The 15,938-nt window shown below is 34.8% G+C and overlaps 1 protein-coding gene across 15 annotated transcripts in view; it reads right to left on the bottom strand.

Annotated features, from left to right (window-relative positions):
- Positions 1-15,938, bottom strand: part of DMD (dystrophin) — a 2,162,139-nt gene that overhangs the window by 1,369,992 nt on the left and 776,209 nt on the right. For all 15 annotated transcript variants that reach the window (XM_077887780.1, XM_077887782.1, XM_077887777.1 and 12 more), the window contains one exon: positions 2,402-2,525. In XM_077887780.1, the coding sequence (XP_077743906.1) occupies positions 2,402-2,525 (124 nt within the window). The remainder of the gene's footprint in view (positions 1-2,401; positions 2,526-15,938) is intronic.

Raw genomic sequence — 15,938 nt, 5'->3', positions numbered from 1 at the left:
TCAAGAAGTTGAGCAGTTATACCTGTTAATTCAGCTTAAAATTCTCAACTGTGGTGACATTGACAGAATGAGTAAATGATCTAGGAGTCCGGAAAAGTCTCAGATGGTGCCTTTGAGTACTGATTCTCAGACCTTTATATACAAACGAGTCACCTGTGGATCTTGTTCAAATGCAAATTCTGATTCTTTAGGTCTGACCTCACACATTTCTAATAAGTTCACAGATGATGCCAATGTTGGTCGTCCAGGGACCACTTGGAGTAGAAATGTTCCCTAGAATTCAACTTTTAAGTAAGCACATTATTTTAATTATATAAATAAAACACATGGCTAATAGAGAAGGAAAATTTATGTTAGGTTTAAAAGTATATAAAACTGAACTGATAATATTCTAGGACATTCTAATTGGCTGAAAGTACTTGACAGTAGTAGATGAATGAAGGAGTCAGTGAAAGAAAAAAAGAAGGCAATATTTAGCCATTTTTAATGGACGCCTAAAAATGACTACCATTCAAGTTCATGAGATGGGCCTCCCCTGTGTTCAAAATAAGTTACATAAACTGGCAGGTGAAGAAGAAAATTAATGTACACCTAAACTGCATCTCCATCATCATTACTATGTATTTCTCTCAAGGATTTTTAATACATATATATTATATTTAGCCTGAAGGAAATGTCTAGGTAAATCATTTCATGTCCTATTTTAGTAGGCAATTAAGAATGATGTTATTTCAGAAAATGAGAGCAGTTGATAAAGGTGACTCACGAGGCATCAGAAAACCACTCATACAATATTGTACATTTTTTTAGCACTTTCAGTCTGTCATCACTGACACTATTGATCAAATGCAAATTGCTTCTAGGTAACCATATGATAACAGGAAATTTTTGAATTTATATTCTTGAAATGCTGGAACTCAATTTTCCTGCTTTATCAGAGCTGTTTTAAGATACAGACATAGGATGACAAACAGATAAGTAGATTATTGAGATAAATTTTAAAAAATATAAATTAGCTAATAAAAGCCCAAGGTGACTCATACTTTCAGTGGCCAAATATGTCACATGACCTTTAAAATGTATTTTAGAAAAAGAAATAAATAAAAAAATAAAATGTATTTTAGAGAGTTCACCCTCTCTAAGCAGTTTTCTATTCATTGAATTTCCCTCCACAATCATAACAAAAAACATACCATCCAATGAGTGTTCTTTGAAATAACACATTTTGCTAATTCTCTACTATATATACTATGCTTCAGTTTAATTTTAAAACTAAAACATTAACAGCATAGTGCTCATTTCTTGAAATTATTTACAATTGTCTATTATTATACTAATAACAGTCTATAAAATAATGCTTTTAAAATAACTTCCCAATTTATAAATCATTAACTCTGAGACATGTTGATGGAATCAACATCTCCCCTACCTCAAGCAGCCTAAAAAATAGATTACTTTCTCCTAGAAGAAAATCATTTTTTGCTCTCCAAATTTTCCAATCCCAGAGCAAGTATTAGCTTGTATCTAAGATAGTGTTGTGTTTGGAAAAATCTCAGAGAGTTCGTCTGGTATGAAACTGATTGCTCAAAACATGAAACTGATTTATTCCCCCCCACGTGACCTTCCTATAGCTAAAACTATTTGACATTCAGAATATTTGTTTCTTTAGTCTGCCCGCTACAGAGCATTTATCTGCCTCTTAGAAACGCTCTCACAAACAATGACCAAAATGGATGTTTTATAATTGTCGAAGTTGAAATATCAAAGCCTTCATAATGTCCTTGAAGGTGAAGCAGCTCCTACTAAATTAATGAAAATCCCTATTGTAAAGGACAAAACTATAATGTCTCAGCAGGGAATAAAAACAGCAAATCACCTCTTACTATAAATAAATATTGAAAAAGGCTGGACATCTTCTAGTTATGGTAATGCAATACATAAGGATCTGGAAAATGCAAATCTGTTATGGCAAGTACTAAATGAGTATAAAGAATAACTTTTTGATGATAATGAGAGCACAAACAGGGTCCTAAGTATAGTATTTCTAAGGGTCCATTCTATTCTGCAAGCTTGCTAAGTCCCAGCCTTGAGGTGACAGAACAGTACATGAGGGAAAATCAATTAGTTCATGTTATAAAATTGTTAATTTACAGCTAAATAATATAAAAGTTAAAGAAGGTTTATGAAAAGCATACTGCTCAGTCACAGCAGAACCAGAAAAGATTTCTCGATGCTAAACACTGATTCTGCTGGATATGTAAAATAGACATTAAAGATATATTTAAAAGCATTATTCCATATTGCTTTAATCTTTTCAATTGATAGAATCAGATAGTACAAAGCACAGAGTTTACAAACAGCAAAACTTAGGAAAATACATAACAACTAATGCATAACCTACATTGACTTTTTCTTTAAGGTCTGAGAAGTTGCCTTCCTTCCGATAGATTGCAAATTCAGGACTCTGCAACACAGCTTCTGAACGAGTAATCCAACTGTGAAGTTCAGTTATATCGACATCCAACCTAAGACAGGAAAAAATAAGGGTCATTATTTCTTGATTATCTCTTTCTTCCATATGAGAAAAAAAAGCAATCTATCCACATTTACCATTTTCCTTCCAATCTGAGACTCCTGCCTGATGCCCCTGTTACTGTTAATAGCACTACCATTTCCCTGGTTATGTAGGCTCAAAATTTGGAGGTAGCTTTGATCTACAGTCTTATGATCATGGAGGTCATTTTATTAAGCTCAACGTAGCAATCACCTCTCTACAGTATCTCCTATAAGCTATCACTCTGCCTCTGCTTGAATGTTTGCACTGGCTGAAAAATTACTACTTCCCAAGATAATGCTCTTCCTTTCTGGAAAGTACTTACAGCAAACAAAAAATTCCTGCTGGTAGCTCCCATTGAACCATACCTTTGAGATCCATGCCCTTATGTAGTCTCCAACAATACTGACTCTGAATTTGGCCATGTGACTTGCTATGACAAGCAAGATATTAGTAAGCATAACACAAGCAGAGGCTTCATAAGTGCTTGTACTCTGGATCTTTTCCTCTTAGAACATACACTGAGAATGTAACTGTTATCTAAGAATTCCAATGGCCCTTTAAGGAAGCTTGATCTAGCCAGGTGGAGAGACAACATGAAAGACAATGAGGCACTCCCCACGTGAATAAGCCTTTCTTTTACCCCATCTCAAACACCAGCTGAATATAACCAAATGAATTCTCTAACTGATATCACTTAGAGCCTGAGAACTACCCAGAGAGCCCTGCCCACATTGCAGAACTGTGAGAAAAGATCAATTACTTCAGTTTTAAGCCACTAAATTTGCAGTGTGTTGTTATGCTGCATTAGACATCTAATTATATACCCTGATATTCTCATTCTTTTATTGTAGAGACCTATGGAGCCAATGAGAGTTAACTGTTCAATCAAGTCAATCAGATTGAGTTAAAGCAGAGAGTGAAGGAGAGTCATGGACGGGTTGCAAAGGAGGAGGATATCTGTGCATCACTTGAAATTCCAGGCACAATTCTAAGTGTGTGTGCATTCTTCCTGAGAAAGAACCCCTAGATTTTATCAGCACCTGTAAAGAATCTATGAAAGAATTTAGAAATCATCTAATCCAAGATTATTAAAACAACAGGCAACAAAGTCCCCAGAAAAAATATTTACTCAATTTTCATAGGAAGTTTGTGAAGGACAACACAAGTACAAATACAAAATTTAAGACACCAAGTAATACACTTTTATCACCATGCCATATCTTCCTATCCAAGAAAACTCTCAAATACTTGAAATTAACTCTCAATCCACTAGAAAATATCTGATGGCACCCTATCCTATTCCTAGGATAGGAATCCATGACTGATCCCTTCACTTGTCAGTATTAAAATTTGGCTCCTAAAGACATCATGTCAGTGTTAGTGCTTAGTGCAATTAGGAAAGAATAGACAATTATCTTCTTAGATATGCAGCCTATGAGTCTGGTCAATGTTTTGACTTCCATATTAGACTTTTAATTCACATTGGAGTTAAATTGAGCTAAGACTTCCCAGAATTTCTCACATAAACTAGTTATGTTTACACATCACCAAGCTAGTTCTACAGAACCACAAACTTAGGAGCTAACTTCCCTCTTTTTTTTTCTTTCTTTCTTCCCCTTCCCCCCCCCTTTTTTGAGAAAGAGAGTGCATGCAGGTCAGGAAAAGAGGGAAAGGAAGAGAGAGAATCTTAAGCAGGCTCCATGCCCAGCATCAAGTCCAATGCAGGGCTTGATCTCACAACCCTGAGATCACAACGTGAGCCAAAATCAAGAGTCAGACGCTTAACCGACTGAGCCATCCAGGGGCCCAAGGAGGTGATTTCCTGAACTCATAGTTCAGGGATTTCAGTCATAGAAACCTGATAAAGTTTCTCATGTTAGTTGCAGACTATTGTTTTAAAATTAAACTGATACAGAGCTTCATACAACATGAAACGTTTCCTAAAACAATCTCTTTGCGTTCTTGAAAAAGCCTATGGTAAGGTATTATTAATCTCTCTGATGATGTAAAGGAACAGAAGCGCAAAGAAATTAAGTTAATTGATGTCCAACTGTTAGTTCCATGGAGAAGGAACTTAATTTATCTTGTTTACCATTATATCCTTCACCTCAAATAGGGCCTGGTTCACAGTGACAAATATTTACTGAGTGAAGGGTACCCAACAAGAAATTGAAGGAACAGATACCTCTTGAATTCAGAGATTTCTACTCCCATCTCATGTCACTGAAAGTCAAAACTTTTATTTGCAATGTGAACTGTAAATGTATATGGATTTTCATTTTGTTATGCATAGTGATTGTTATCTTCCCCACATTTGTTTTTTCCTCTAAGTTTAGTTATTGGGTTTCCTATTTCTTCATTCATAATGGTGATGTTGAAATAGAGTCCTGTTGCATGCTTCTAAACATCTCTCTCTCTCTGTTGTTGACTCACTAAATCAAATTTCTGACTCTGGTCATTCAGCCACCTACAAAATTCAGTGCATGTTTTCCATCAGAATATTTTAAGAAAAGCATTTTTGTTTTTTTCTTTGGTACAATATAAACATCACTGTGTTTGTCTGACTGCAGGCATTCACTTGCCAGTGCATGGGGCAGGCCAGAAGTGCTGAGACGTCAGTATCAGCAGTGACCTTTAATAACACCAGAGTCGGTAGATCAATATCCCAGCTCCCTTGCCCTTTGGTGTGACCATAATGATGAAAATAACAGAGAACCTTAGAGGGTTCCCAGATGGATTCAACTCCACTTGCACCCAGCAATAACCCACTTGTGAATTGTCTTTTATTGGCTGCCTTCTTTTCCTAACCTCACCCCTGCTTTGCTTCCTGGGATCACATCCCCAATAAACTGTATGCACCTAAATCTTTGTCTCCAGATCCACTCCCAGGGAACCCAAACTAAAGCAATGATCAACAGCCTCAAATGAACTCAGCATCCTCCATATTTAGTTGTTTTCACCTTGAACTCTGACTCTCCACGGGAACTATTTTAAACTTTTTCCAAAGCTCTTAAAGCACTAACTTATCCTCTTTCTTCAGCTATCAAAAAATGACATTTTTTTACTCCACCAAGAAAAGTGCAATTATCAGACTAGAATTTCTTCCACTTCGTATGTCCAAATATTCAATCTTATCTGTTCTCTTCCCTTCTCTTACATTTGAGCGAGTTTGCCTTCCTGACCTTCAAAGACTTCCCATTTTTCTTAGCATAAAGATCAAAATTATCCTTATTTGGCCTTGACAGACCACTTAAGCCTATATACAACTTTGCCCTTTATTCAAGACCTTCTAGAAACAAATCTCAGTTCAAGTTTCTTAGGGAGCTCAGGGCCACACTCAACTTTTGTCCTTACTCCAATTAAGTAAAATCCTTTGCTCTTATTCATCTATCCATTAGAATACTTCTTTCTTAAAAACTTGGCTGTTAAGCATAATCCACTTTAGCCCCTTTGGTCAAACTTGTCCTTTTTCCCTTTAAATCAGCCTGACCCAATTACACACCAAATACACTCTGACTCATAAAGGTGAGATGTGAATATCCAGGATTCACTGCCAAATTCCCCTTTAAACTTGATCTCATTGGTCTCACCCTTTTGATTCAGATTGTCTCTAGGAAAGATTGTTCACTTCTACCTACAAGTCTATGAATCTAAAACTTGACTAAAGGTACACAGCTGGTATCCCAGCTGGGGGAGCTCTGCTAAGACCTATGTTGGAGAAAGTTTTCTAGTAGTCCCAGAATTTACACTGGTCTTGTTTACACGCATGTTATAATTATCATTTACCACCATCTCCAATCCACTGCAAAAAAAAAAAAGTTACTTATTCAATGTGACAGTAAATAAATTTCATCCAGAAAAAAAAATTTATATGACTTTTAGACTTTTGTCTTTATGAAGAAAGCTATATATGCTTCCTTTTAAAATAGTAAAATATTTCCCTTCACTTTTGCCGCAAAACTTATACTAAGTGCTCCCTATATGCCATGGTATTAACTTCCATAGATAACAGAGATAAAAATGCATCTGTCCACATTACCAGAAAGTGTGGTTTAGTAAAACATCTATTTAACAAAATAAAGTACTTTAGACATTAAACCGGGGCTCAGCTTGCACTGTGACTTTTTTTTTTTTTTGATAATAAAAAAAATACCTTTTCAATGAATTAGGATTAAATCAGCTTCTAGACTAGAGACTCTGTCAAGTAAATTGGTTATCTCCACACAATGAAGGCTTTGTGGAGTCAACACCATGGTAACCATCTGCTTGCTGCTCAGTCTGTGAAGACTCTACTTTAAGGGAGGCCTGGGCACCAGTTGGCATGCAGTTCTAATAATTCAGATCAATTCAGGCAACAGGATGTGAAATTCCTCTGAGAGATCTTTCTTCATTCAATTTTTTTTTTGTTTGTCTGACTTTATAAATTTGGAAAGAGGTTGCACGGGATGCCTGAACTTCTCTTTTACCTAAAGATGCTTTGGAGAGTGATTATGCTCCTGTTTTTGTTATACGTATTTTTAAAGGGATTTCAAATTTTTCTAGGGTGGTTGTGAGCGCAGTGCTTAACCTAAGGAAAAAATGTCTATTCATAGGCACATAGGTTAATATGTCATACTTTTCTTCTGAAATAGAATGAAGCAAAATGTCAATGAGTTTGTACTATTCTCAGCTGTTAGACTCTGTTTTCTCTCTTCTTTCCTAATTGTGACACGTTGATTCCTTTGGAAACAGGTGGCACCTAAACTTAACTCTTACATGATTTAATCTCTGAGCTTGTCCTTACCTAATCCTACTTGTATGGGATTTTGTTGTTGTTTTTCCTGTCACTTCCATTTGGGCTTGCTGCTTTGACCATCTTTCTGAGTTGCTTACTGAAACTTTTTCTGTCCCAATGTGATATACAGTCAGCCCCCACTCCAACATCTAACATTCAACACCATCCCTTAGAGTTCTGGGAATTAACTGTCAGCTGCTAGCACTGTTTGCCCTCTCCAATATTATCCAGTAGGCATCCCCATCTCTTTATGCCAACAATGAGAATGGAAGGGTGAAGGGGAATCAGAGACAGGGTTTCAAAAGGAAAGGCCCTCCTGCTCTTTTTCTGAGCACCAACAGCCCACATTCAATGCTGAGTCTCAGAGACATTTCTACCACTTTTAGCAAAATGAACAAGGTCTCCTTTTTGGCTCCTACTCAGATCCTGGCTTCCAAGTAACAACTGCAGATTTCGTTTATTCTTTATCAATTTGGCAGCTCCTGCTTCATCACCTTCTGTGGTTTGTCCCCTAGTTTTCATATTTTCACTACTATTAAATATTTTTTAAGATATTTCAGCTGGCATGTATGGCAAGTTAACAGATTCCCCTGATTTTAATCCATACGTGGTCATAAACTGGTTGCTATCTACTCTCCCAGCATTTTGCAAGTGGTATTTTCTACCATCCTTTGTACTATCTGAAGCTGGGGATTTGGTCACCAACTAAAGATATCATACAGATGTAACTCAGTTACCTTCTCAAAAACCCTCAAGAAAAACACTGAAAAATTATTTTCAATGCCATATTAAATCTTAGATTCTGTGCATGTACTTTTCTTTCTTCACAAAATCACACATTTCTACTAATTCTTTTTTCTTCACTTTTAAAATTCTCATGAAGTCATTGTTAATGAGCTGGTTTATAGTAAGTCTCATAATGGGCCTCTACACCCTCAGAATCAGCCCACTATTCTATTCTTTATTATTTCCTCATCCTACTCTCATAACATATTTTACTCTGTAACATTATATATATTACAATAGACAAGTATGTCTGTATGTTATTATGGACATATTCTACCCTTAAATCCACTCTAACTTTAGCAAACTTAAAATCCTTTTTCTCTACTATGAAAATTATGACTTCTTATTCTGTTTGCAAAATGATTATTCTCCTATCATTGTTGATGAGTACTCTGTTCTGTGTTTTTCAAGCATGTTCTAAAAATCTCATTTTTGTTTTTATGTATGGTTAGCAGTGAAGTGACATCTTTATCTTTTTTACAAAGACACTCATTATAAAACTAAAAATTTGTGAGGTCCCATAGAGCAGAGCAAACATATCTTTCAATTTGTGTTATTTACAAAGGATTTATTATCAAACCAAGGTCATTTTCAAAGAGACCTTCCATTTCCTGGAAGTTTCAAAATATCAAAAATTATGGTGTGTATATACCAAAAATTCAGAAGGTTAAGGTTTTCCCTTAAGATTGTATTGTACAGGGGTGTCTGGCTGGTTCAGTCGGTTAAGTGTCAGACTCTTGATTTCAGCTCAGAACCCCATCTCACAGTTGTGAGATCTAGCCCCACATTGAGCCCCTCCATCAGGCTCTGTTCTGGGCATGGAACCTGCTTAAGATTCTCCCTCTCCTGCCCATCCCTCTCTCTTAAAAAAAATGACTGTATTTTACAAATGGACTCTACTTCATCCAGTTAAATTTTCCATAAAGATCATGCAAATTAGGTCAGTTACATTCCCTTATGGTCAAAATTGGGAAACATATGTGTGTATGTAAATACTTTAAATAATTTTTTTAAAAAAACACAGAAACACAATCCAAAGAACTAGATAAATACTTGCACTTTAAAAACTTGCCAGTTTTGAAATGTCAATAGTATGTCATTGTATGGAACTTGTGCTATATGATGATCACTCTAATTAGGTCAGAAGAGACTCAATAGGCACTGATTATATTATGTTAATTTTCTGTACAGTGACTGCCATATAAAATATTAAACTAACATGGCACATTTACATAAACTTTAGCTCAGTCACTTTCAATATACCATTTGGAATTCATCATTCCCAAATGAGTAAACTTTGAAAATAGGAATCCTCCAAGCTCCCAGACTTAACTGATTTGATTAGTGAGCTAGGCTATGAATGGCCATTTTACATCTTTAAACATCTTTGCACATAGAATTTCATAAAAACTTAAGAGCCTCTTCTTAAGAAGCTAAAGATCTTTAGAAAGTAAAGTGTTGACTCTTGTGCAATACGTTAACTCTTACAGGATCCTAAGGCTCTAGACCTAGACCACGTAACTTAACAAGCCAAATTTTAAATGTTCATTTTAATTAGCTAGAACACAATTTCGTGGTTAATGGAAACAAAATGATTCTTTTTCACTGGTATTATAGCATGGAAGAAATCTTTTTGGAAGTGAGGTAAGAATTTAAAATTTTGTTAATTTTTTAAAAGATTTTTATTCATTTATTTGAGAGACAGAATAAGAGAGCAAGCACAAGTGGGGGAGGGACAGGGTGAGAGAGAAGCACATTTCCCACTGGGCAGGGGGCCCAACTCAGGTTTCAAAGTGAAGATCAAACCCAGGACCCTGGGATCATGACCTGAACCAGGAAGGTGCCCCCATTAATTATATTTTTAATAATTATCTTCTTCAATTTCTAGAAAATGAGGAAACAAATTCCATATTGGTATGTGGGTACTCTCTTGATCCCAGACCATCTGATGAACTTCTATTCATCTTCCAAAATTTAGTTCAAGATATACAACCTCTGTGAAGATTTTCTTGATCAATCTCTCACTCCCCCTCCCCCTTCAACTTTCTTTCTGGGAAAGACAGTCCCTCATTCCTTTATCTTGCTACATGTTACTTGCTTTTAAAAATAAAATAGACTACAAATTCAATTTGAATCAGCGAGATCTTATAAAATATCAAATGAAAATTGGTATAAATCCTGTTAGTGCTAAAAATAAAGTATTTTTAAAACTTTAAGATGTGCTGAGTAATTACCATACTTTCAGAGTTATAAAATATTGTAAAGGAGAAAATCCTATTAAACTTGGGGAAAACGAGTCAACATTTCCATAAACACCTCCTCCAAATTAAGGTAGTTTGTGTACTTTATACACATGCACGCACGTGTGTGAGAGTGTGTTTGTATAGTGTTGGTGTGTTTTTCTTGGTTGAAGGGAAGAGATAGGGCCACGTGATTGCCTTATAGTTTTTTAATGTGTGTGATGTATGTGTTTCTATGTGTGTGTGTGTATGTTTGTACAGGTTTAAATGTAAGGTAAATATGGTGCAGTAGAAAATTACTGAACTTAAAGTCAGGTATCCCAGGTTTTAATCAATCATCTTGATCCTCATACTTTTTTCTTAGGCTTGTGACTTAACTTCTGTGGTCTTCCTTTACTTCTACCTTTAAACTGTGAAAGTTAACAAGCTTCCATCAAACTGGTCTTAAAATAGAAACTAACATATACTTTTTATAAATTATTCTTAAATGTGTATATTTACCTCACTAATTAAAGCACTTTTGACCTGAAATACATAGCTAAGGTCAGTTTCGCTTACATTGCAGCATTGATATTCTAATTATATTAGTCTGTTTATCTAGCAATCAAATTAGCATCCAAGGATGTTATAACTCCCAGTTATAGTAAGAACCCTATAAACTCCTCTCAACAGTTTACACGGCACCTGAAACAAAATATGATGAGTGAGAAAGGACACTGTCTTCAATTATCATAAACTTGCTACAGTAACAGGCCTATCAAATAATCTATTTTCCTTATGTTTGCATGATCTTATTTACAAGCTTAAATGTATTTCTAGTTTTATATGTGTAAGTTTAAGTACATCACTCATAAAATTATATGTTTCAGTACAGTAAAATTTAATGATTCCAGATTGTAAAGAAATGCATCTTGAAAAGATACTAAAAAATCAATTTCTATGTAGTTTACCTTGTCCTAAAATAGGCCTATTTAACATGTGCTTCAAAATCTGAATTCTAAACCAATACATAAAATTTGTCCTTAAAATTGTGCATCTTGTTCGTTGTCAATTATGGCAAAACAAATTATATGTTTAAGGAGTATAAAAATACTATCTTTTAAAATATATGCCTTTGGATACAAACCCAGCGATTTAATATTTTTAAGCTATAAATGCTAGAAACCTCCATGAGTTATCTGGCATTGATATTAATCTTTGTACCTCCAGGATAGCTGAGTGCACTGAACTAAATGAAACTCCTGCAAAATTTTGTTTCTGTGCAAAAAGTAAAACTTAACTAAAATATTTAGCATCTGGTAGATAAAAATGACTAAAATAATCTTATTTATTTGGTAATGGATTTTAACCATTTAAAAATACTTTGGTAATACTTATTTCTAAAACATGATAGGGCTCCAAAGAAGTCACTTTCACATCTTCTGTTAGTAGAACTTCCAGGAAAACATACCTTAAAAATTAAGGAAATTCACCAAATTCTAAGATGTCAGAATCAGCTATATTAGAGGAATTAGTTTTAAAGCCAAGGAGTGTGCAAGTATGTGGACAAAAATTGCATGACCCAGAGGATTGGAAATAAAATGTTGCTAAGCCACAGATGCCTAGAGCCTATTTTTCATTTTCAGTAAATTGAAAGTCCCTTTGAAACACAGTTCTGTGCAAGAAAATCACCTTAACACAGGTTAATAGAAATATTCTCTTAAGTGATTGATGAAATCTTGTCATAGTAATAAATCTATGATCATACAATATAATATGCTCAAGTGGAAAACTCTGAGCCATTTATTTTAAAATCAAATTTGATGTTTACTTAAAATGATGAAACCAAAAAGAAGAGCTGTGTAAGACCCTGGGAGAAATAAATGTGGGTCACTAGAGGGCGCACACTCCCTTTCACAGTTTGTCTGGTCCTCAATCTGGCTTCTCTTTTATTTTCTTATCTACATAACGATAACATGGTGACAAATGGATTTTTCATGGGAGCTCTCTTACAGAAAAACATAAAATGTCCAAAGATATAGATAAAATGATGTAAAAAGAACATGTTAGTAAGACACCCTCAGATACACAGTTAAAATGCCTTCAGCCATCTTAATACACATACTAAAGTATCTTAAAGTCTTAATACCAAGATTCCCTTGAGAAAGTGTCTTTAATTCAGGGAGACACGCTTAATCCAAATAATAAAGCAGCATTTTCTGGACTTTGTAACACAGTAGTTTCTCCCCAGTTCATTAATTTGACCTCATTTTTGAACATTTATTAAAGGGTAGACACTCATGTTCTATAAATCTGCCTATAATTACATTCCTGTACATTTAGATGTTAGTTTTACATTCAATCACACTCAAAGGAAAAAAGGAAACTAGCATTTTAAGCATCTTGTTCATGTCACATACTTTCATAAAGAAAAAAATTCATCTCCCATGATAATAGTTTACCTTATAATCTTCATTTCATAGATAGACCATGAACACAGAGATTTAGAAACCGAGAAACCTCCTTTACTTTCAACACACAATGAAGCATTGAGTTAAGATTCAAAACCAGGTCTGTCTAAATCCAAAGATTTCCACTACACTACACTTTTCCTTTGTTCCAAAATGAAAAGAAAACCTATATTTTTTGTTCATATGTAGGAAAAGTCAATACACATTTCCTTTTTGTTGCTATATAGTAAAGTCTGGTAGTTACTACTGTGCTTTTTAAAAATTTTATTGGAGTCTCTAACACTAGGACATTAATTCTAAACACTTTCATTAACCTTAAGTATGATCCTTAGCTGCATAACTGATACCCACATGGCATTATTAAATCACTGTCATTCCTAGTTTATTTTTACTTTGGAATCATCCTTAATTTCCTAAAATCCACAAATTTCCAATCTGTTGATATGTTCTCTGATATTAGAACTAATATCAAACACAGATGACAAAGGTTATTATTCATGACACATAATGAGGTTAAGACAATGGTTAACACTTGAAGTCTTGCATTTGGGAAAAGCCTTCAATTACTAGGATCCCCATATAGGGCTTGATGCTAAAAAGACATGTAACTTTGAGACAATGTTTCTTTTAACTGAAAAAGACCTCTGTATTTAAAGACAGCCAAATGCTTCAACAGGACCCAAGAGTCTATGAGACTTCAGGATGTAGAACTATCATAATCTAGGATAAGTACACAGTTTTCATACACAGACCTCAACAAATTCTTAAACAGTCTCAGTAATACTTTTAATTTCAGCTAAATGATGAAATCACCTTTAACTTCTCATTAAAAGACAGCATGATAGAGTTTAAGATTACAGCATCCTGTGCTAGATGCCTGGGTTCAAATCTAGACTAAACTGCTCCCTATAAACTGTGCAAGTAGAAACAAGTCACCTGACCTTTCTGTGCCTCATTTTTCCCACTGGCAAAAAGGGGGAAATAATAATAAAATATTTAAAAAATAATAAAAATTATTTTTATTAAAAATATGCTGTTTAATGTTTAAATATGTTAATATGTGGAAAATATGTAGAAGAGTGCCTCACATGTGGTAGAAGCTATATTTGTGTCAGCTACCATGATTACTGCCTTCCACGACTCTTTCTTACTGGGTTGAAGCCAGCCCAGTGCTACTTTTCACATTATCTGTTGAGGGTAGAGATGTTTGTCATAGGGTTTTGTCAATAACTGGCAAATTATAAGCTATTACTGTAACCACAAAAATAAAAACTGCATCCATATCTTAGCTGTTGTAAATAATGCTGCAATAAGCATAGGGGTGCAGATATCTTTTCTAATTTATGTTTTTGTTTTCTCAGGTAAACACCCAGTAGTGGAATTACTGGATAATGTGGTAATTCTATTTTTAATTTTCTGAGGAACCTCCATATTTTTTTCCACAGTGGCTGCTGTCCCAGTTTACATTCCCACCAACAGCATGTGAGGGTTCCTTTTTCTCCACATTTTTCTCAACACTTGTTATTTCTTTTTTATTATTATTTCAGCCCTTATGACAGGGATTAGGTGATATCTCACTGTGCTTTGATTTGCATTTCCCTGATGATGAGTGTCCACCGATAGACACGTACATAAGGAATATGTGATATATATATATATATATAGATAGATAGATAGATGCAATGGAATATTATACAGCTATAGAAAAGGATGAGATCATGCCATGTGCAACTACATGGATGAATTAAGAGGGTATTCGGCTAAGTGAAATAAGTCAGACTGAGAAAGCCAAATACCATATGATTTCACTCAAATGTGGAAACTAAAAATGAAACAAATGAATAAACAAACATAAGGAATATAGCCAATGATATTGTAATAGCATAGTATAGTAATAGCTGGTAACTACACTTGTGGTGAACAGAGCACATAGAGAAGTTGAGTCACTATGATGTACACCTGAAATTAATATAACATTGTGTGTCAACTAGATTCAAATTAAAAAAAATTAAACTGCAAAGAAAACTAAAACAAAGAATAAAACAAATAAATAAAAATCATCAACAGCAAAATAATCTCATCTCTTGCACCCTTTATTGCAGGAAAAGGCAAACTATGGCCCATAGGACAAATCTGGCTCACCATTTAGTTTTGTAAATGAAATTTAATTGGAATATAGACATATTCATTTACGTATTGTTTATGGCTGCTTTCTCACTATAGCAGAAGAGTACGTGCAAAAGAAACTACATTATACTCAATGTCTAAAATAGTTTCTGGCTCTTTATAGAAGGCAAGCTCTCCCTGCTCTATAGAGTAAAGTTGAGGTGGTCTATCTCTCCCAACACTCAGGGAGGGTCAAAATAGTGTGGTTCATAGTAGCTATATTGCTTTGCTCTCTTTCAAAAATATACGTTGGTTCACCATGACCAGATTAAAGTCTATATTCCTTAGTCTGGCAATGAGTTCCTTTTTTATAGTGAATTCAACCTACCTTTTCAACCTCGTTCCTTACTTCCCTTTTTCCAATACCTCCTACTTCTGCTTTAGGCAAACAGAAACACAACCATGTGTAAGTGCCAATTGTATACAAGCTTATAGGACAGCCTGTATTTGAATCATCCTTTCCCTTTACCTTGAGTCTACATGCCCCTATCCTTTAAATGTCTACACAGATGCTAATTTCCCTGAGCTTTTCATGTTCAACTCCAAGCAGGAAGCAAACTTTTCTTCCTTACAACTTTTCTAATATTATATTGGTTTTTCTTCATGACATAGCTTATACTACAGTGCAAACTTCTTGAGGGAAGGATTAAGTATAGTTCACAGATACAGCAATTGGAGTGACTGATAAATCATAGCAATTGATTAGATATTAGTTGAAGGAATATGGAAATTAGCAAGAAAACTAACTTTGCTGTCACTATATTCTTGAAACACAGTGGACTCATACTGTCTACAGGAGTGTTCAAAGAACCCCTCCACACATTGGATGGTGCCTCGGACCCTGTGGGAGGCAATTTAAACTTTAAATACTCTCAGTGTGAAAGCTCGCGGAGTTTAAAGGACTTCAACATGCTTTTATGTTGTGGGTCTTTAAAGTTTAAATAACTTCCAGTCAAGGTTCAGAA

This window comes from Canis aureus, chromosome X, assembly GCF_053574225.1.
Source record: "Canis aureus isolate CA01 chromosome X, VMU_Caureus_v.1.0, whole genome shotgun sequence".
In the NCBI taxonomy this organism is placed as follows: Eukaryota; Metazoa; Chordata; class Mammalia; order Carnivora; family Canidae; genus Canis; species Canis aureus.
Note: the sequence above shows the minus strand (reverse complement) of the source record. Positions and strands in the feature narration are given on the sequence as shown.